The sequence below is a fragment of the Megalops cyprinoides genome, chromosome 11 (assembly GCF_013368585.1).
Source record: "Megalops cyprinoides isolate fMegCyp1 chromosome 11, fMegCyp1.pri, whole genome shotgun sequence".
In the NCBI taxonomy this organism is placed as follows: domain Eukaryota; kingdom Metazoa; phylum Chordata; class Actinopteri; order Elopiformes; family Megalopidae; genus Megalops; species Megalops cyprinoides.
The window spans coordinates 31,896,804-31,917,544 of NC_050593.1; the positions used below are offsets into that span (position 1 = coordinate 31,896,804).

Sequence of the window (20,741 nt, forward strand, 5' to 3'; positions counted from 1 at the left end):
TGTACATGGTGTATTGTGTGTGTCTCTGTGTGTCTCTGCATGTTTGTGTACGTGTGTGTGTGTATGAACTGTGTGTGTGTGTGTGTGTGTGTGTGTGTGTGTGTGTGTGTGTGTGTGTGTGTGTGAAGTGTACAGACATGCCCACTGTCCTCACGCCACTTCACACCTCATCTGAGATTAATTACAGTAGTGTCTGAGCCATCTCCGTAGAGACCGGCACTTCAGATACCTCTGCCTGCACTAGCCGTGATTCGCTACGACACCCCTCTCTGCTAATTAGCACCAGCTGCTCAGTGGCGGTCGTCAACACAGATCAATCACATGTACCTGCCTCAGGTAACCCAAGCGACAGGTGAGGTAATGTTAGCAGATACGCCGAGGCTCCTGTCCGGTGTCTTTGAGGAGAGGTGGTGAACACACACACAAACCCATGCAGTTTATTTAATGTGCGGCATCCGGACAGAGTTTCAGTATTAATGATAATGATGGTTCAGCATGACTAATCTAAATTCACTGGATCATCAGTTGATGCTACACATTACATCCTGTAACGCTAGGGGATAGCATGGGGGGGGGGGGCTTTTCGTTTTTGTTCATTGTATCTCCCATCCTCCTCTGGTCTATTCGCTAGCAGTGATGTAGATCAAAGAGTCTCCAGAACAGCGGAGCGACAAGTCACCGGTGTACTGCGAGTGGTGTCATATGGACAGGAGGTCAGAGGTCAGGGGGCGGAGCTCCACTGATCTCCTCCCGCCTCTCCCGCTTTTGTTTCGGGCTGAAAAGAAGCACTCCTTCTGACCTGCATCTCGCACGGAAACGCGACACCGTGCCAGTCCGGTGGCCTGGCAGCCGCAGAGAAACGGGCCCTTTGTTCGCTTATCTGCTGACGTGTTTTCAGACAGACAAGCTCTCCGAGGCTGGCGTGTTCAGCTTCCGCTTCCTCCTCTCAGTTTTTACGCTTCGGTTAATTAATGACGGGTGTTAAAAGTTTTGGGTTCGACTCGCGAGGCGCTAACGGTATGCAGAGCCGCGTTCTCCTCCATTAGCACTTTCAGAGGGGAAAAAAACAGCGCGGTGGGAGGCTGCCAGGGGAGTCAGCGTGCTGCGAGACTGCAGGCTTTAGCTACGTTACCGGCGGAATGCGTCCCGCCAGCGCGCTACCGCCGAATGCAACGGCATGAACGAAATTCAACTTTGAGTCAAAAAAAAAACTCAACTGTGGGATTTAAACTGAAGGCAAGCAGTTGGCAGTGTAACACAGGGGTGTAATAAGTAAGTCAGCAAATCCATTTTACATTCAGTCATTTAGCAGATACTCTTATACCAGAGTCACTTGGGTTACACTGATTTTTACATTACCGATTTATATAGCTGGATAGTTACTGAGGCAGTTGTGGGTTAGGTACCTTGCCTAAGGGTACAGCAGCAGTGCCCCAGCAGGGAGTCGAACCAGAAAGCCTTTGGTTACAAGCCCTGCTCCTTACCACTATGCTACACTGCTGCCCCATTTACGAGTAACAGCAAAGTATGGAGCCACCCGCCTGAGTTTCTGTCAGAAGCAAATCGTTCCTATAAGCAGAAAATCATAAGAAGGCACTCATTTTTTTTTCTTGGCAGCTTGAGAGAAAGGAACAGACAGTGAGGAGGTGGATCAGGCCTGCTTTCAGGGTGGGTGTCGGAGATGAAAACACACAGATGTGATGTAAGGTACCAGTGCTGACTCACCGATCCTGTACAAGCATCCAAGGAGCTTGCAGTACAGTAATTGCGCGTTGGGATGCTTGAGTAATGGTGCTTCTGACACACACACACACGCTCACACACACACACACACACAGAGCAGGCAGAGTAGAGGTAGAGAGAGGTAGGAGAGGATGGAAAATGTAAAGTCTGTGCTGGGGAGAGAAGGACGAGAGGAGAATAGAATAATGTTGGCTCATGAATACTTTAGACAGCGCCTAGAACAGCTCCCTGCCCATAGTTTTTGATGAGGAGTGGACCCGATTACACTTCAAAGACACACAGACTCCTGCTAACAAGACATTGAAATGATAAAAGATGCAATTGGGTGATGCTGAAGGATACATTGAAGGTAATCGTGATGCATTATACCTTTATGAAAAATACACTGTTGACATGCAGTCCAGCATTGATAATATTGTTATCTAATTTGTATATATCCCTGTGTGTATGTGTGTGTGTGTCCAGGTCCATTGCTTTTGGCTCCCTTTTACTTGTAAGGCTCCTGCAAGCTCAGAAGACATCAGTGGAGTAATGTCTATCCTCCAATTGCTGCCTGCTTTTGCACAGTGCACTATGGGATTTGTAGTTATAAAACTTGTTGTGGTGGCATAGATTGTGCCTCGATTGTGCTCCTGAATTCAGAGGTTGCAGTGTTGAGATAAGCCAAGAATGTACAAACAACGACCGCAGAAGTTGGGTGAATCCGGGGGGGGGGGGGGGGGTGTAAATAAACACTAATGAGCCACACGTTCTCCAGGCTGGCAGAGTTTATGCACATGGTGGCGGAGAGACAATTAGCCCTCTGTGTGTGCCGTACACACGAAGAAAGACCGTCTTTGTTTCCACCCTCATAATCCAAGTGTTTCCTCTGTCCCACTTCATACTCCATGCGGAGAGGCTCTAAGAAGAACCCTTTTCCTCGCACCCAGGCCAGGCCTCTTTGAAAAGGCTCCTGTTTTTCTTTTCCCCCCCCCCGTCCTCCCTTCAGATGTGGCACTACACGGTCCTCGCGTCAGGGCTGACTTCTGTAGGGCCGTTGTAGTTATTTGGTAATGTTTTTGCATCGCTCTTGGCCAGACTCCACTGTGTGTTTAATGAACACAGTGCCTTCTCTTGCTGCCTGGAGAGGTGTGAAGCCCTCGGGCACAGGGCTCAGACAGGAGTCACTGATTCATACACTGGGCAGGACACTGCCGCTGTTGCCAAGGTCAAGGCTAAAAAAGAGAAGCAATTCTGAAATGGCTGACCGTTTTTTTTTTTTTTTCTTTTTTTTCCTCTTCATGTTTCTGTGTGTTACCAAAGGCTTTGGATTTGCTAATCAAACTCGAGGACCTGCGGTTTCGCAGCTTCCGCATCTGTGTTTGTGGGCATGCTTACCGCCACTGCGTCCGTGTGAATGAGAGGCGCCAAAGGGAAGGGTAAAGAGGAAGTGGTTACAGGTGTCATGGAGCGAGGGATTACGTCCAGAGGAAGAGCCGCTCTCAGAGAGTTTGCATATTGTTTGCGTAATTTCATTAACATCCGGAACGTACAGTCAGCAAAGGGGGTTTTTTCTTCTCTGCTGTGAGGATAAGCACGTTTCATGAGCGGTAAACAATATGGTTCTGATGCTTCTACAGGTGGATCTCTGTGGCCAATTGTTATTTCCACTGTTGATTGAAACTTGAAGCAAATTGGGTGTGAAATGGAAATTTGCATGCATTTGCATCTCAGGGCCTTCCTCAGTTTCAAATGAGAAGCACACAGCACAGTGATGCAAACCTGGGCTACTTCTCTGGGGGAAAACGTCTTGCCAGTTCACCCGACTGTTATTTTACTTAAACGTTTGTGACTTTGTGATGTATTGGAGTGTTATGTACTTGACTTTCCTTAGTTTTTTAGGCTGTCTCTTTTCAGGTTAGCACAAGTTAACTTGTAGTAGGGCTTGAATGGTGTGCTCAAACTCGCTGGTCTGGGAGTTGTTAGCCTGGTCTGGCACTGTTGCTCATTCAACTTGGATGAATACGCTTATGTTCCCTTGTGCTGGAATTCTGGAAAAAACCATCTCATGATTGAATATAATGTAATATAATGACTTAGCTGTTGCTTGATGTTTATTTTTACATTTCTGAGCCAACAGGAGTTTTTGAAAGTGAAACTTTGACGTGGTATGTCCAATCGGATATTTCCCTGGGTTTCTTTTCTCATCCTGTCTTTCAGCTTATAACCCTTGGTGCCATTTGAACAGGATTAATCTGCTTAAAGGTCAAGCATTCTTTCCTGGAATGTGCAAAGGATAAAGACCGAGCTGGTAGCTTTGAAAATGTTCCAGGCTGCCTGTCGAATGACGTGATGTTTGTTTCTGTGTGTTATCTATTACTAGATACCAAAACAGTGGAAAGAAACAGCACTAAACCTGTTGGATGGCACAGTCAATAATGGTCAGAGCTGAAGAGCTAGTTTTTGCATAATGGCAAAGCATAGCTTAAAGGCAGGGGATGTAGGCTAATACACTTCAGTCCAGAGAGTTCTGAGGTAGAAAGATGGCGAGGCTATAAAGAATTCTGTCCCCAGGACAGCTTGTGTATGATTCATTGACATTTTGCCTGCTCTGGAGTTGTCCTGTCAATTCTCCCTTACATTCAGTTCCACTGTATCATTCCGCCCAGTTCAAACCACTGACTTCATTCTCAAGCACAATTGGTTTTGTGAAGTCCGCTTTGTTTGGTTGGATCTGCCAGACCCTTCGTGTTTTCAGTTTGCTTGGTCCTGTACCTGGGGACAGGGGCGAACTCGGAGCTCATGGCCGTGTCTTGGAGTGGAAGCTTTCTTTCTGTCTCTCACGTCACATGTCTTTATCACAAGTAGGTTCTCATGCTATGGTTACAGCAGGTCTGTGTGTTGAGGCTCTTTCCTGGGGCCTCTTTTACTGACCTCCCTATAGAGACACTAGTCATTGCATTTCCTTCCTATACTACGCTGAAAAGAAGAGAGCAAAGCAAAAAGCAGATCGGGGTGGGGGGGATGGGGGGGGGGGGGGGTCAGTGTTTGTCCTCGCAAACCACAAATTGCATGCTTCCACGCGCAGCACAGTTCAGCAGTTGCACCTCAATCAAACGAATTAGCTCATTTCGAGACTCCAGCCGGATGCAGTCTGCACGGAGATAATTGCAGCTCGGCTTCCTCTCGCTGGCGATGGCCCTCTGAAGCCCTGTGCAGAATGGGAGAAAGCGCAAAAAAACATCAACGAAAAAAAAGAAAAATAGTTCTGTGGGGATGACTCACGTAGGATGACTCTGCGCTATCTTTAAAGCGAAAGCGGGTGCTTTAAATCCCGGGCGGAGAGAGTGCTCGGCGAGGGCTTTGTTCTTTAATGCACGCCGGCTGCAAATTATAATTCCACTCCCTACCACGGGGGCAGTGTGAGTGTCCTTCAGATAATTCACTTGTCTGTTCCGCATGTTCGCTGTGGAGAGGGGCTTGTGCTTTCTCCCATCAGATGGAAATGACTTGCCTGTCACTTCTTACTGCTGTACAGCACAACGTCAGAAAGACTTAAGCCATGGGGTGATTGTGTCCTTAATGGAAGTGATTCTCACGGTCTTCTGTCAAACACGCACAGACTCACATGAGCAAATACATGTGTGTGCACACTTGCGCGTACACACACACACACACACACACACACACACACACACACACACACACAGGTCAATGTGCTTCGACTTCCCATGAAGTTTGACTACCAGTGGAATTGAGAATAGGCTTGTTTTTTGACATGAATTAGACTCACGTTCACACTAACTGAAAAGATGATTGTCCTTTGAGTAACGGACCTGTGCAGCATAACAGAGTGTTTACCTACACAGCTGTTCATGAATTTCATTCACTGCTGAACATCTAGTGTATACTGTGTAAGCAAGAAACAAATACCGCTTGCTTAATTTTTGCAATGCATGTTCAGCACAAAGCACACTGTGATTGCACTGAATCTGGGAGAACTGTGGTTAAAGCTACCTGTTGTGTGAATTTTATGAAATGCTGTGTGATCAGTGCTCCTAGTGCTATAACGCATGGAAGCCGTTGTTGCGAGCCGATTGATGCTTTTTTGTTGCTGATTGTTGCTTTTTCTTCGCCTCCAGGTGATTTTAAGGGGCTGACAGATGTGTGACGGCACAGACACCCAGCGGCTACGCTCCGTGGAGATCTGAATTTGGGGAGCGTGAGGTAAGCAGTACGAGGCCCAAAAAAACTCCCCTTTTCACAGGGGTCGAGATCATTCGTCGTCTACTTGGAGGACATCGCCTGTGAGATCAGGGCTGATCTGCGGGACGTCTCTGCGGGACACATCTCTGTTGGGACATGTTTCTGTTGCTACATACCTCAAGAATAACAAGCAAACGCACTAAGAAACTGAGATTTAGGGTTTCCCATCGCGCCGTTTGGCTCAACAGGACGAAGTGGGGGGGGGATTTTTTTTTGACTGTGCTGTCTCCATGGTAACGCAGCACCACGGCAGGTTAGGGGAGACCGACGGACTGACAGAAGGGTGGAAGGAAGGAGAGAAAGAAAAGGAGCGAATCGGTTCCTTTTAAAGGAAGCAGTGTCCGCCTGTGGGGAAAGCGGGGAGCGGTTTTGTCAGAAGGGTTTCGTCGTAGGGTTCGCGTGCAGGGCGGAGGGCAGTCCGTGTGCAGGCGTTAGCTGCGGGTGGGTGGAAACATCGGGCACACGACTGGGGTATTCGCCGTTTGGCTAATGGCATAGCGGCAAGCTGCCAGCTTGATTACTGAGAGGTCGGGAGACAAGGGGAAAGCAGCCAGTGAAAATGCAGAACTGAAAAGTCCTTCCAAATGTTGCCGCTACCCAGATATGTTACGTAAGCCTCCATCTCTGCTTTCTCCTGGCCTTTTTTTTTTTTCCCCCACAGCGTTGAAAAGAAAAAACCACTCATGATTTCCATTATCTTTCACATGACCTTTTTTAGAACGTTTGGTGTGCGGTTCACCCGTACACAACAGGCAGTAGGCTGGAGGTAATGCTCAGATTAAAAGCCGCACAGTGTACTGCAGATGCTTTCAGAGGTGGAAGGTTAATATGTCAGTCACGCACCACACTCCATCACCTGTGTCCCTTTAAACTCCTGCGGCGTGTTGCTGTTATCTGATTCCAGACACTCGCCAGCATGACCAGTTCTGCAAGGGTAGCTAGGACAAGCAGCTCTGGCTAGCTGAGGCACGCACTGGACTTTGTTTGGTTGTGGGGAGTCTTAGCCGAGATGGAAACTTTTTCGCGGACCTTAAATGGCCATCGGCACAGTAATCTGTTAAATCTTCCGTTCTTTCCAGTAAAACCAAAACAGTGAGGGACCGAAGGGAGAGAAGCATATGTTTTTGGCTGACCGTCAAGTCCAGCTAACCTGAAGTGAAACTAGAAAGGTCCTGGGAAAAGGAAACTGTTTGAAATTGGGAGGCTTTGAGCACGCACAAAACTATTGTGAAATGTGTTCATGTGTTCCTGTGGCTAGTCATAACCCAGCCTTTCTGTGAGCCCCTGCCATCAGCGTCTCTTTTTCCTTACCGGCATAAAGATATCAGTCTCCCAGCCTCCCACACCGGTGAATACTGCGACCATACAGTCAGACAGAGAAAATTTAGACATTTAAGCAACATCTCTCAGAAGGTAACCTCACAAAACTTTTTCTGGCCGTCTCCAGACCTGCCTTTCCCCCGAGCAGCTCCTCTTTGTTGTGTCTCGGCTGTCTCGGCTCAGCGGAGCGTTCACACCACGAAAGGCGGGCGACGGCAGCTTCCCTGCATCTCCAATTTTATGTTCTGTGTTTGTTTGTAGGTCGCAAGTCGCAGCAGGGAGGCTCATCAGCTAAGGTGTGCGTGCTCAGTTCCACCAGAGTCGCTAAAAAAGTCCATATCACACCCCTGGGCTGTGGGGGCCCAGTTATACCGGCGCCGCTAAAGCGTCTATATTACACCTCCAAGCTGTGGGGGCTCGTTTCTGCCATTATCACAACTTCCGCATCACACCCCCATGGCTGCCCAGCCACTTAGAAGTGTTCCCAGCTTCCCTTATGTAACTGACTTCATCCTCCACTCCGCTGTAGGCTTCTGCCGCTGTACCTCCTCCATGTCGCCCCCTGCTGTTGGGCCGGCTGTGGTGCAGACAGGCACACGCCTCGGTGGTCGCATTTCGCCGCTGTAAAGCCCGAGACGCCATGGCAAGGTTGCGTGATGTAATGTGCTTGAGCAGAAGCTTAGGTGCGCTGTGTTCGGTGAGTCAGATCTGCGGCGTGGTGTTGGCTCGGCTCTGACTCAAAGCTCTGACATGCTGGTCACGTTCAGCGGACAGCAGTCCTCGCTTCTTTGGCCGCTCGTCTGTTAGGGAATGTTTACCAGGCCGGAGCCATTCCTGTGACACTGTTCTGCTCCCCTGTGTCAGATGAGTGAGCATATTTTATTGAGATGTATCGCACGGTGCTGTACCATATAGCAGTTCATGAAAATGATGTGGTGAGGCTGAGTCTCTTTGGCTGAGTCTCTTTGTCCTCCTCATGTGGTGACACATTCAATAATGTGTAACTGGGTTTTCTGAGGTGAGTATTCGTAGGTGTGATCTGTGCTTGAGGTGGATATTAAACCTGTAAGGAGTGTATCCGACGCTGGGCTGTGGCAGCAGATCTTTCATTCTTACTGTAGAGCTCAGATCCTCGGTTTGTGCCTGAAAGCTGTATTGCAGGGAGGCTGATATGTTGTCTTATTGTCTGTATTGTTCTTAGTTTGCTGCAGAGAGATCCTCGTCAGTGGTGACGTGCATACAGTGGCTTTAGTTTGACGTGTTACCCATTGTATCCATTATAGTTGATTTTGTTTACAAGGCAGTTCGGTTTGCGTCTCTTGCTCAAGGATACTGAATTGTCCCGCCCACCCTTTAGAAATGAAGGCCTCTGCTTAGAACCTCAGTTTCCTGAATACAATACCACACTGCCAGCCACCTTCTCATTTGGGATCGTCTCTGCGCACAGCAGCATGTCTCCTGCTGATCTTCCTACTTGTCTTAGCAGGGGGGATACAGTCGTTGGATGAGCACGCACGTACGGGGGGCCAGGAGAGTGAGAGCACACGTCCAGGGGGCCGGTAGAGCGAGCACTTACAGTAGTCTCCCCTCGGCTAGGCTCCTTCTTCCCTACACTTAACATTGCAAAAAGCCTCACGAATATGTGCTAATGGCTGCCATCTACACAGCCGCGCTTTTCGGTGATGTTACTGCGTGTACCCTGCATGCAGGGGAGTCATACAGGGACATGAGCCTGTGTGTTTGGCTCCGTATCCCTGACTGTGCCAGAGGCTGTCACTGTAACACTTGGCTGCAGAACGGTGCCCACACAGAGGGGGACGTCGTGACCAGAACAGAACGTGACCTTGGTGCTAATAAACACAGTGCGGATCCAGCACGGCCCGCAGTGGCTGGTCCTCGGGAGAAACGGTGAAATAAGGTGCACGACCTCCGTTTTCAGCAGAGGCAAGACCCAGGGACTGCTCAGTTCAATTAAATTGGGTTTGTGTAGCACTTTATACATAGGGCATTTTTCATGAAGTAGCTTTACAGGGACCCTAGGGCTGAACCACTAAGAGTGAGCCTACAGCGACCATGGGCAAGGACAGGTAGGGACAAGGGCAAGGACAGGTAACCCAGCCGGTACTAGGTCCGATTAAGGTGGTGGGGGGCGTATGTAGTATCAGTGTGTTGACTGTACCATGCGGGATAACATCATTCCTCCCCTCTCCGTCTCTCAGGGAGCGGACTGCCGAGGTCAGAGGAAGATGCTGGCCTCAGAGCGAGGAGTGGTGGAGGAATGGCTTTCAGAATTCAAGGTGAGCTGCTCTTTCCCTCTGCTCTGAAGGTAGGGCCCTCTTTGCCAAGGATAGGGTTCTCTCCTGAGGATAGGGCCTTTTCTCCTGAGCAATTCAAGGTGAGCTACTCTTTTCCGCGCACACCCTACCTCACTTTTATGTTGCTTTGGATAAAAGCATCTGCCAAATGAATAAATGTAAATGTTATCACTTGTCCAAGGATAGGTCCTTCTGTTCTGAGGATAGGTCCTTCTGTTCTGAGGATAGGGTCTTCTGTTCTGAGAAAGAGTCCTGTTTTTCAAACTGTTATCCACACTTCTGTTTATCCTTAGGTTTAAGGGTAAAAGATCATTGACACATTGGCATTTTCAGTTCTGTCAGCTGCTACTCATGTCAGTCCATAATGTTTGATCTCAAATTTTGTACGTGATACCATATTATCATCATATGATCAGGTTGTCCACCAGCTCAGTAATAGCGAACATACAATTACTTTATGAACAACTTCAGCTTCTCAGTATTCAATCAATGAAATACTTACACAGTATTTCCTAAATTTCACAATTCTAGTTCTTATTCTGCTTTCATAACCAGACGTGCCACACAGTGACTGTGATTCATGTTGTTTTCCAACATTAATTAATTGATTTTATTCCCACAATTTGCTCCTCTCTGATCATTATCAACCCTAGTGAATATTAGTGAGCCCTCCCAGTTCTGAACACAGGGTCACCGCAGTGGTTGTTTCTCCTCTCCCCTGTAGACTCTACCAGACCACCAGATCCCCAGCTACGCTGGCAGCCTCCACCTGAAGAAGTCCCTGGTGCCCGCCCTCTACCGCGTCATCCAGGACCCCAGCAATGAGGTGGGCCACAGTGCACGGAGTCTCTGTTCCCTCAGAACGCGTTAGAGTCAGGAGGCAGTAGTGCCTATGACCAGTTTCATGAGCTCTATTTACTGATTTATTTGCCTAGAAACTGCCTTTATAACAGCGCCCTCGATAACAGCATCTGATAAATGAATGTCATTTAATGTAACGACTGACATTGTATGGACATTGAATGAAGTCGGTTTGGTTAAGTTTCGTATCCCTTGTAGAAAGGTACAACAACTGTATGCATGGGAATTTAACCAGAAGCCCTCTGGCTCCTTTTCCTTTCCTGATTCTGGTTCTGTGTCAGTTTTAAATATATCCAACGTAATGTTGGATCCTGAGGTAAATCCATTTGGAAAAATGGAGATTTAAATTTCCGCTCCCATGACCCCCAGATTCCATCAGGGCTGCCTGACGCCCTTGATCGGAGAGGGAAGATAGGGAGAGGTCTGCCAACCGTGACCTGGGCACACCGGCAGTGACGTACCTCCACCACACTCTTCACTGCCTGCGTGACTCATTTCAGATACAGATACACTCGAATAACTTCAGTGTTTCTGAGCGGCAGAGCCGGCCCTGGTGAGCTGCCAAAGGCGAGGCCCCCAGCGTCTCCAGATAATCTTATTATACCCTCACCCGTCCCCGCGCACCACCACTTCCATTGGCTGTGAGGAAATTACTGTGCGGCATTAGCAGTAATTATATGGCTTTGCTCATTTGCTTGAAAGCTCTTTCTCTCTCCCTTTTCTCTCTCATTCTGGTGCGCGCACGCACCTCTCTCTTTTTGTGCCTCTGTCTTTCTGCCACTCCCTTCCCCCCTCTCTCTCTCTCTGTCCCCCTCTCTCTGCCTCATTCTTCCTGGTCGGAGTCCGGTGAGGAGCTCAGTAAAGTGAGGATAAAGAGTGAGCCGCATCCTCTGGTATCCTCATTGGTAGATTAGATGGGGGTCTGTCTCTCTGGGGGTCCCCTCATACCCCCCTCGAAGAGCGAGGCTGTGCCAGAGTCGTGCTAAAAACCAAAGCTTGGCTCACTGTCGCTTTGGTGGATTCCCAGGAAACGCTGTAAAGAAACAGCTTTGGTTGTGTTCTGTTTTACCGCTCAGGATAATACAGTTGCAGAAATGTTGTTAGATTGCAACACTGACTTGCAGTTACCAGCACTTCCACAGAGTCATGCAGAGGAACAAACAGTGATTAGGCTGGCATAAAGTGATATCAGCTGCAAAATGAAGTGCCTGTCAGCTGCAAAGTGAAGAGTGACCACAGCTTCCCTTTGAGTCTCATTGCTTTATCTAGGGATTCTCCAGGTCAGGTCACAAAGCCCTAGTCAAATGACTCTGTGTTGCACAATGCAAGCGGTTTTGCCTGTGTGTGGTAAACCGCGTGGGTTATCGGCCTTGGGTTTCGGTGCACATGCCATTGTCATGTGTCGCTCAACTCCCTGCTCTCTCTGCCCCCCCCCCAGCTACTCGAGCCGGTGTGCCACCAGCTGTTCGAGCTCTACCGCAGCGCGGAGGACCGCCTTCGGCGTTTCACTCTGCAGTTCCTGCCTGAGCTGGTGTGGGTGTACCTGCGCATCACCGCCAGCAGGGACCGCCAGAGCAACGGCTGCATCGAGGCCCTCCTGCTGGGCATTTACAACCTGGTGAGTCCCGGGGAGTGGGGGCCGTAGGTCACGGGTTGTTGGGTGGGTTGGTAGTGGTTTGGGAGGAGCAGATATGGGCGGGGAGAACTGAAGAAGGGGCAAAGTCCTGAAGTGTCCATTTGAGAGGGGTGGAGCTGTAGATCTGGGTAATGCTATGATGAGGAAGATGAAGGCAAAGGATCCGTGTAAGCTGCAGCTCTACCGCCTGAGGGTAGATTCCATTTTCGAAGGGCAAAGATATAGATTCACAAGGGCTCAGGACCAGGTAGCTCACTCTGATTTCCAGCAAGACTCCAGCCTCCCACACCAACGCTACACAACTCCCTTTCAACCACTGAACCCAGCAGCCCACACCAACACCACATGACACCTTTCCAACCAGTGAAGCCAGCCCACTTCAGTAAGGACAGAGAGTTCCCCAGGGTTCGGATAGAGCCTGCCTCCTTCAGAGTGCCATCCTTAATCGTGACTCTGAGCCCTGCAGATCGTGTAGTTTAACAGCTAAAACCACATTCTTTTCCCTTGTGTCACAGGAGATTGTCGACAAAGATGGAAATGGCAAGATGCTGTCTTTCACAATCCCTTCCCTCTCCAAACCTTCCATATATCATGAGGTAAGGAGGGCAGGTTTCTCACTGCAAGCAGGTTTGATTTGATAATGCTGTTTGTGACACTCACTTCTTTGTGGAGAATGTTGGGGAGGGAGGCAGTTGTGTACAGAAGAGGGAATATTCATCAGTTTACCACTTTTGATTCACATAGATGTCTCCTTTCTGATTGTCCGTGAGCTTCAAGCATAAGTGTTTGCTTTCATCTTTAGTCCGTATTCTGATTTTCACTGTCAGCTGGATAGAATGAGCTTTTCTGTGGAGGTGTTGAACAAAATATATTTTGTAAAAAATCTTTTGAAGTGGAGATTTTGAACTGCACGATAGGTTCTTATAAAGACCAGATAAAGACCTGGTGGCACCAAGAGAATCAATGGCTTTATTTGCAACTAGTTTCCAGTCATGCTGTGTAAACGTGTCTGTGGTTGTGGTGGTTTGTATGAGTTTGTATGAGTGTACACGCGTGTGTATGTGTCTGTGATTGTGTCCATATTACCCTGAAGCCAGAAGACAGATTGCTTCGGTGGCACATATCAGAGCTAAGGCAGGAGCGGGGCAATTTATGGCAGTAATTACAAGCTTGAGAGCCTCTTCCAGCTGCATCTCCAGGCTAGGGGAGCAGGGGGATTTGGAATTCCCAGGCTCTGGCAGAGGTATACGTCCCGCACCCTTATCAGGAAGCAGACTGCATTAGCATACGCTCAGGCCTCGCATGCAGAAGTAATCCCCCCCTCCCAACCAGCATAGTCCGAGCGATACCATCGCCAGAGAGCCTCGATCCTCAAATTCAATTACCCAGGAAGGCCTGTGTCTGCGCTGTCACAATGACTGAGTGTGTTCCTGTCTCTGTGTGGCGTGATGTCCCAGCAGCTAAACAGCACTGCAGCCATCCTCTCCATCCTGAGGGGGGGGGGGGGGGGTGGATTTTGTGTGTTTTCTGTGTGTGTGGAAACTCCTCCTCCTCCTTTTCACCACTCTGCTTTCCACTGTTCTGCTCCCACCCTCACCCCATTCCCCCATGGGTACAGAGGGCACGCGACAGGCGGCATCAGTATTTGGTGCGAGTCTCTCAGCAGGAGTGTGAGTGATGGGTCTAGGCCACACCCGGCGGCCCTCAGCCCCCCCCCGCAGGCTTCTCATGCCCCCCAACGGAGGTGCGCTCTAATTCCGGGTGCTGTGTCTTCCTCTCTTCCTCTTCCCCTCAGCCTTCCAGCCTGGGATCCATGGCGCTCACAGAGGGGGCACTCAGCCAGCACGACCTCATCAGGGTGGTGTACAGCGGCCTGCACCCGCAGAGAGAGACCTTCACTGCCCAGAACAGGTACAGAGCACCTGCCACACAGGTGGTATGCATGTGCTTTTAGCCTGAGTGCGATCAGTGTTGTTATCTTCGGTTATCTGTAACCCTTTCCTGGTAGAAGGGTACAACAGCGGTACTTCGCATGGGAATTTAACCAGAACCCCCGTTTGGTTACAAGCCTGCCTCTATTTATTTTCCTGGCTCTGTTGAATTTTTAAACATATCCAGCATAATGCTGGATCCCAAGGTAAATCCTTTCTGAAAATCAGTGTAAATTCTTGTATTGCTGATCAGGGTTGTTCTCTTGGGATATCTGTAGCCCTTTCAGTCTGATTATCCAAATACAGAGGCAGATAAACACATGGTAACCCTGGAAAGGAACTGAAGTAAATCATGTAGAAATATCTCGCTGAGCATACACTGCTAATGCAAGGTCTCCAGTGATAACTGATTTCCAGTTGCATGGCAATGTAAATTCATGAATGAGAGTAGTAGTTATTAAATCAGAAACTAGCCTCTAGAATATGAGTGAGCAGTTCCTTTCATACCATTTGCTTTTTTACAATAGACATATTTTTTCTTATTTTTGATATCATTTGGAAAAGAGAAAAAAAGAAGGGAAATAATGAGATCATTGCATAAATTTGGCATGACCCAGTTTGATTAAATCAAATGAATCAATTAGATTAATTAAATCAAAATAGTATTAAGTGTTTTTCTTAGAAAATAAAGACCAGAGGTAGGTAAAACTCACTCCGGTAATTACAATTAGTGGAAACTGAAATCCATCCAGAAATGTTTCCCACAAACTGCACCATTGATCTGCACATTGCAGCAGCTTTGTTTGAATCAAACGTCGGGTATGACATGAAGAGACTTTTATCATACAGGCAATGTCATTAAACTGGAAAAAGAGAACCCAGATATTGGACACGTCCAAATCTCCGAACTGAGATTCGAATCTCAATTCTTGTTTGACTTTAAGAGCGTTGCGAACAGCAGACCACTGCGGTATTGAACTGGCTGAGGAAATGCCTGTATTATATTATCCCATCAGCAGCAATGCAGACGCGCCAAGGAGAATTAGAACAGCCTGTTTTTCATGGGGACAGAACTCTGCCCTGCCTCTGTAATCTTTTACTCCAAAATCCATACGTGTGGCATCTGGGGTCAGTGTTTATGTGTCCGGGATCCTCGCCTGTAAAGACCCTTCACACTCCCTGGCTATTTATTGCTGAACTGCTCAACTCTCGCCTCCCGCGATCAATGCCTCCCTCCAGGTAGAGTGTCAGGGCCAGTGCATCTTCTCCCTCTTATCCAGCGCCTTTACCCCCGGCAATTCAGTCCCTGCTGCAGCCTCTTTTACACTGCTTAGCATGTAATGTTATTCTTAGCAGTAGTGGGAGTTGTAGCTGTAGTCGTTGCTGTAGTAGTAGTAGTAGTAGTCGTAGTCGTAGCAGTCGTTGTAGCGGTTGTAGTTGCAGTTATTAGTATTATTATTGAATCATTGTATTTACAACTGCAGGTTTTAAGTCAGGCACAGAATCACTCCCCCACTTAAGTACATGATTGCAAAGTACTCCCACAGGAAAACAAGACTGTCGGGCCCAGCATGCGCCAGAAAATCGGCACACCTGCAAGTCATTGCTGTCCTCTCAGATTCAGTCACGCGTAACCCTTATATTCATGTGCAGCGTGTCGCCTTCGGGTAATAAAAGACCAGCAGCGTTGATTGGTATGTTTGTTTTTAACCTACTGCTCTATGGTATTAGTAATAATTGTGTTGTCTTGTGAAGCGCTGCTGTGAAACCTGCTTGCTGGCAGATCCACTTCTGTCTGGCTGCTGCTGACTGCATTTCCACATTCATTCAGCTCTGTCTGTGACTATACAGAAATTTTGTGCATTAAAACATTAGTAAAATGTAGCTGAAGAGTTGCAGCACAGCATATCAGCAAATTTCGATAAACATCTGACCCCAATGATGTTCCAAAAATAGCAGCTCATTTATACTGTAAACAAACTAGCGGAACTTTCTCTCCTCAAGGCAGAACTGATATGCTAATACAGTACAGAGCAGCTCATGTTTTTGATATAATGTATTGGGGTGGCAGTGTGGCATAGTGGTAAGGAATAGGGCTTGTAACTGAAAGGTTGCTGGTTCAGTTCCCTGCTGGGGCACTGCTGCTACCGAAGGAGACAAATGACGCATCACAGCACAAAGCCATCCATGTTTATGCCACAGACTCCAACATTTGGAAGACTGAAAATAAGAGAGCTGTGTGTGAACTGCATGGCTCACAGGGTAGGAGCTTATCCTGATCTCTGTCGCACGAAGCAGCTAATAATCAGGATGATAGACACTCACTGCGCCGCTCCCCAGAATTCATCTCTTTTAATGCTTAGTGCCAAGCAGAGAGGCAACGGGCCCCATCTTGAAAAGCTTTTGTGTGACTAAGCTGGGTATTGAGCTGCCACCCATCTTTACTTAGGCTGGGTTCTCTGACGTTAGTCTCACTGAACTGGTTGCATGAAGCATTAAGCTTGTTTTTTTTTCCCCATTAACTTTGTGGTTGCAGGTTCGAGGTGCTATGTTTCCTGATGCTGTGCTACAACTCCGCTGTGGTCTACATGCCTGCCTCCTCCTACCAGTCAGCCTGCAGGATGAGCTCGCGGTAAGAGCCAGCATCCCAGAATCCTCCTCTCTCTCCCATCCACATTTAGTCCTCTGGGTAGCCTAAAAGTTCTTCCCAGTATGGCTTCCCGCTGGCTTCCTATGTAAAGCTTTCTTTGAAAGCTTAGGGGGGAAGAGCAGTGTAAATCCCCACCCCCCACTCTTCCACCTCACGGCATGGTGATAAAGCCTGTTTCTCTGAACCCTGTTGATTTGCCATCAGTGGTTTGTGCCCCTCCCTGACCGTTTCCGTTTTTTTCGTCCCACAGGTTGTGTGTATGTGGGTTTCCGCGGCAACAGCAGAAGCTGTGGAGGGAGCCCTGTAACCGCGTGGTGCTGGACCCCGAGTTCATGGTGCAGATGCTGACGGCTGTCTATCATGCCATGTGAGTGGCGTGCTCTCTCTTTTCTCCGCCCCCTGCATGGCAGCATGGATTGCCCCTTATTATGGCAGACAGTCTTGTTTTGCTCAGTTTTCCCTTCAAAGCAGGAAGCACATTGTGTTGTGCTAGCATGGGAAACAAGGTGACTCTGTGGTGGGGTAAGTTTGAAGCTACCCTGACACGCTGCTGATATACTCAGTACTTCCGAATCCTTGGTAACTCAGAAGGAGGTGATAATCCTTCGATAACAACTGGTATCGCCCTAACACACCGAGACAGCACGCCACTGTTAGATCCTGGTTTGGCTCTGCAGTGCATTGTGGGAACAGACAAGTTGATTTATCTGCACGCAGTCAGTGCCAGGCAGATTAGGGCTGTTGATGGAGACCTCCTGCGGTGTCCTCTGATCTAACTGACTCCCCAAGGCCATACTGCCTGACAGGGGGTGACACCATGCTACATGTCAGCACTCTCCTAGGGAACACATAAGTGATTAGTAGACAGGTGTATCCATAAGAGAACCAGCATTTAATGAAGAGACTGTTCTCTTATGGCTGATATGGTTGATATAGTCTCTACATCAAAAGATTGTATCAAGAGTGCTACCATTTTAGTGAAGGGAGAGTGTGTCTGGACGGACCAATCAAAAGGCTGTTCACTATAGAAAAACGGTATGATTAATTAAAACCAGTGATGGCTCTGCCCATTTTGAGGTTCATTGATCCTCTCCCTGTTATCATTGGCACTGACCTCTGCGAATGGCCCGGGGGCAGCATTTCTATCCTCCATTGGCATGTGCCTGTAGCAGGAGTTTTCGCTCACTGAGGAAACCCTAAAGGGAGGAGATCAGCATCCTCCAGTCACAGGCTGGGAACATGAGATGTTCATTCACATGCTCAGATGGGCCTGTGTGCGCACACACTCGCACACAAACGCTCACATACACACTCACATACACATACTCACACACACATACTCACACACACACTCACACACAAACACACACACACGCTCACACTAACACGCACACACTCGGACTTACACACACACACACACACACACACCATACAGACAACCACATGCACACACATACACCATACAGACAACCACATGCACACACATACACCATGCAGACAACCACATGCACACACACTCTCACACACACACCATACACACAGTATACACACAACCACATCACACATCTAATGCGTTCAAGCACGTGTTAAAAGGACATGAGCAGAAAGACAGAATCAACTATGCAGAAGGTTCTAGATGACCCGGAGCAGAGCTAAGGATTCTGGGATTGATCATTTCCTCAGTTCTGTAGCCCTGTAGGTCCGTCCACTCAAAAGACAGAGGAGCAGGAAACAGACTGTCACATCAGACATGATCATCATCACTGCACTGTTACTGAGGGGACACTTTCCGTAACTCCCAGTTAGAGACCCCGCTCTACTGATCAAGCCAGAAGCCGTTGAAAGCAATCATTTGTTTTTATTGAGTGATTAATTCCCTCGACATCAAAGATTTCCAGTTTTGCCGCTTCTTTTCATCATTGGTATTTAGGTTTAGTCATAACGCACGTGTTCCGCATCTCTGTGATGCATCTGAGAGTAGCCTTCACATCTCCATTTCTTTGTGCATGTCTGAATCATCGCCTTTCATTTCCCTTCCTCTGACTGAATGGAGGTGTGACATCACATGCAGTACAGACAGCTGTCTGAATACGGGCCCTCGTTGAAGAGTTAAACTGAAAGCACATTAAAGAAATTTCGCGGTGGTTGTTCAAAACCAAAGGACTGTTGCGATTTGAAGCCCGCTCTCTCATATTATAATTCATTTGCGTCACAGACGCCTGGGTCGACTGCGTTTTACATTTTTACATTATTCATTGATGCTGTTTTATATTCGCTGAAGCAGTTCAGTTCAGAAGTTAAATGCATCGATCAAGAGAACAGCAGCAGCAGAAGGTACACAAGAACCAATTTAGCAGCCTTCTGGGTAGAAGCCCAATTTAACTGCTTGCACCACACTGACACCACATCCTGTAGGCGGAGTTTAGCGACGCTATTCCATTGGTCCGTTGCCCTGTAGGCGCATGTGATTGGATTGTGAGATGTACAGCTTTGCTTTCCTCTGCAGATACAACGGTGAGTGGGAGCTGGGCAGAGAGGCGCTGGATGACATCCTGTACAGAGCCCAGCTGGAGCTGTACTCCCAGCCCCTCCTGGTAAGACTAACAGCTCAGCGGCTTAGCTCAGCACAGTTCACTGTAACACGGGCAGCAGTGTGCTTAGCGGATAAGAAACTTGCCATGCACACAGACGCCTGCGGGTTTGATTCCCAGATGGGACACAGCCGCTGCAGCTTTGATAATAATAAATGATAATAATGAATAATAACAATCAGGGAGCTCTGTGAGGACCTCCTTACCATATCCATTTATTAATCTGAGGAAAAGGTAGATCTCAGTATTTATGAGGGTAGAGATGCTACTTACAGTGCATGTACACTACATTATTGGCATTTAGCAGACACTCTTATCCAGAGTGACTTACATAGGTTACAAGTTTTACATATTATCCATTTATATAGCCGGATATTTACTGAGGCAATTGTAGGTTAAGTACCTTGCCCAAGGGTACAGCAGCAGTGCCCCAGCAGGGAATCGGACCAGCGACCTTTCGGTTACGAGCCCTGCTGCTTAACACTTTATGCTTTATGCAGAGGAACACAAGAGTGGTTAAGCTGACATAAAGTAACATCAGCTGCAAAGAGTGACCATCAGCTGCCAAGTAAAGAGTGACCGCAACTTCCCCTTGAGTCTCATTGCTTTATCTAGGGATTCTCCAGGTCAGGTCATAAAGCCCTGGTCAAATGACCCAGTGTTGCGCATGAGCTGGAAAATGCATGTGACGTAGGGAGCGCTCCAGTCTCACAAACCTCACAGTACCCTCTGTGGTGGAATCCTGTGTCTCTGGGAGCGTTCATTAGTCCGTGGTGGTGTTCTGTCATCCTCTGGCCGGAGCTCTGTCCCGTGAGCTCTGACCCCTGGTTGTGTCTCTCTCAGGTGGCGAATGCTATGAAGAGCTCCCTGCCCACTAGCGCCCCCGACGGGCCCCGCGGGCGCAAGATCCTGCAGGTGGAGGTGACGCCCACTGTGAGCCGAATCTCCCGCTCCGCCATCACCGCCGCCTCTATCCGCCGGCACCGCTGGAAGAGAGAGGGTAAGAGCCGCCCTGGCCCCCCTGGCCCCGTCCTGGTCCCACCCCCAGCCCCACCCTGCCCCACCCGGTCATGCCCTGACCCCACCTCTGGCCCCGCCCCTGGTCCTGCCCCCACGCCCACTCAGCCATGTAATAGAGCATGGCTGCATTTATTCCCTGGGTGGAGCAAGAGCTTTAAAGCTTCATTTGCTCTGTGGCGGGTGCATATTTTATCGGGTACTTATTGTGAACTGTCGGGCGGCAGGATCTTGACCTTAAATCTGAACGGCTACACATTTCGTCGTGTGAGAAAGCTCAGGGTTGATGAAGCACAGTTCCGAGAGTGGTGTCTTGCTGATGTCAGGCTAACTGAACGTTGAAGGTCAGGCAGGCTGTGATGTACAGCATCATCCATCCCACAGCTGTCCTCAGTAGAATGGAATGGAATAGTGGAATAGACCGAGGCACAG

General features: G+C 48.5%; 1 protein-coding gene across 5 annotated transcripts in view; it reads left to right on the forward strand.

Moving 5' to 3' along the window:
* LOC118785476 (protein FAM126B-like) overlaps positions 1-20,741 on the forward strand; it is a 50,288-nt gene that overhangs the window by 19,230 nt on the left and 10,317 nt on the right. For 3 of the 5 annotated variants that reach the window (XM_036540148.1, XM_036540152.1, XM_036540149.1), the window contains exons 3-12: positions 5,865-5,949; positions 9,528-9,605; positions 10,348-10,449; positions 11,923-12,102; positions 12,636-12,716; positions 13,916-14,031; positions 16,588-16,683; positions 16,952-17,068; positions 19,208-19,295; positions 20,136-20,292. In XM_036540148.1, coding sequence (XP_036396041.1) covers positions 9,555-9,605; positions 10,348-10,449; positions 11,923-12,102; positions 12,636-12,716; positions 13,916-14,031; positions 16,588-16,683; positions 16,952-17,068; positions 19,208-19,295; positions 20,136-20,292 — 988 coding nt within the window. In that variant the 5' untranslated portion in view covers positions 5,865-5,949; positions 9,528-9,554. Of the gene's footprint in view, positions 1-5,864; positions 5,950-9,335; positions 9,418-9,527; positions 9,606-10,347; positions 10,450-11,922; positions 12,103-12,635; positions 12,717-13,915; positions 14,032-16,587; positions 16,684-16,951; positions 17,069-19,207; positions 19,296-20,135; positions 20,293-20,741 lie in introns of those variants that run through there. The other 2 variants (XM_036540151.1, XM_036540150.1) reach the window with 2 other exon arrangements.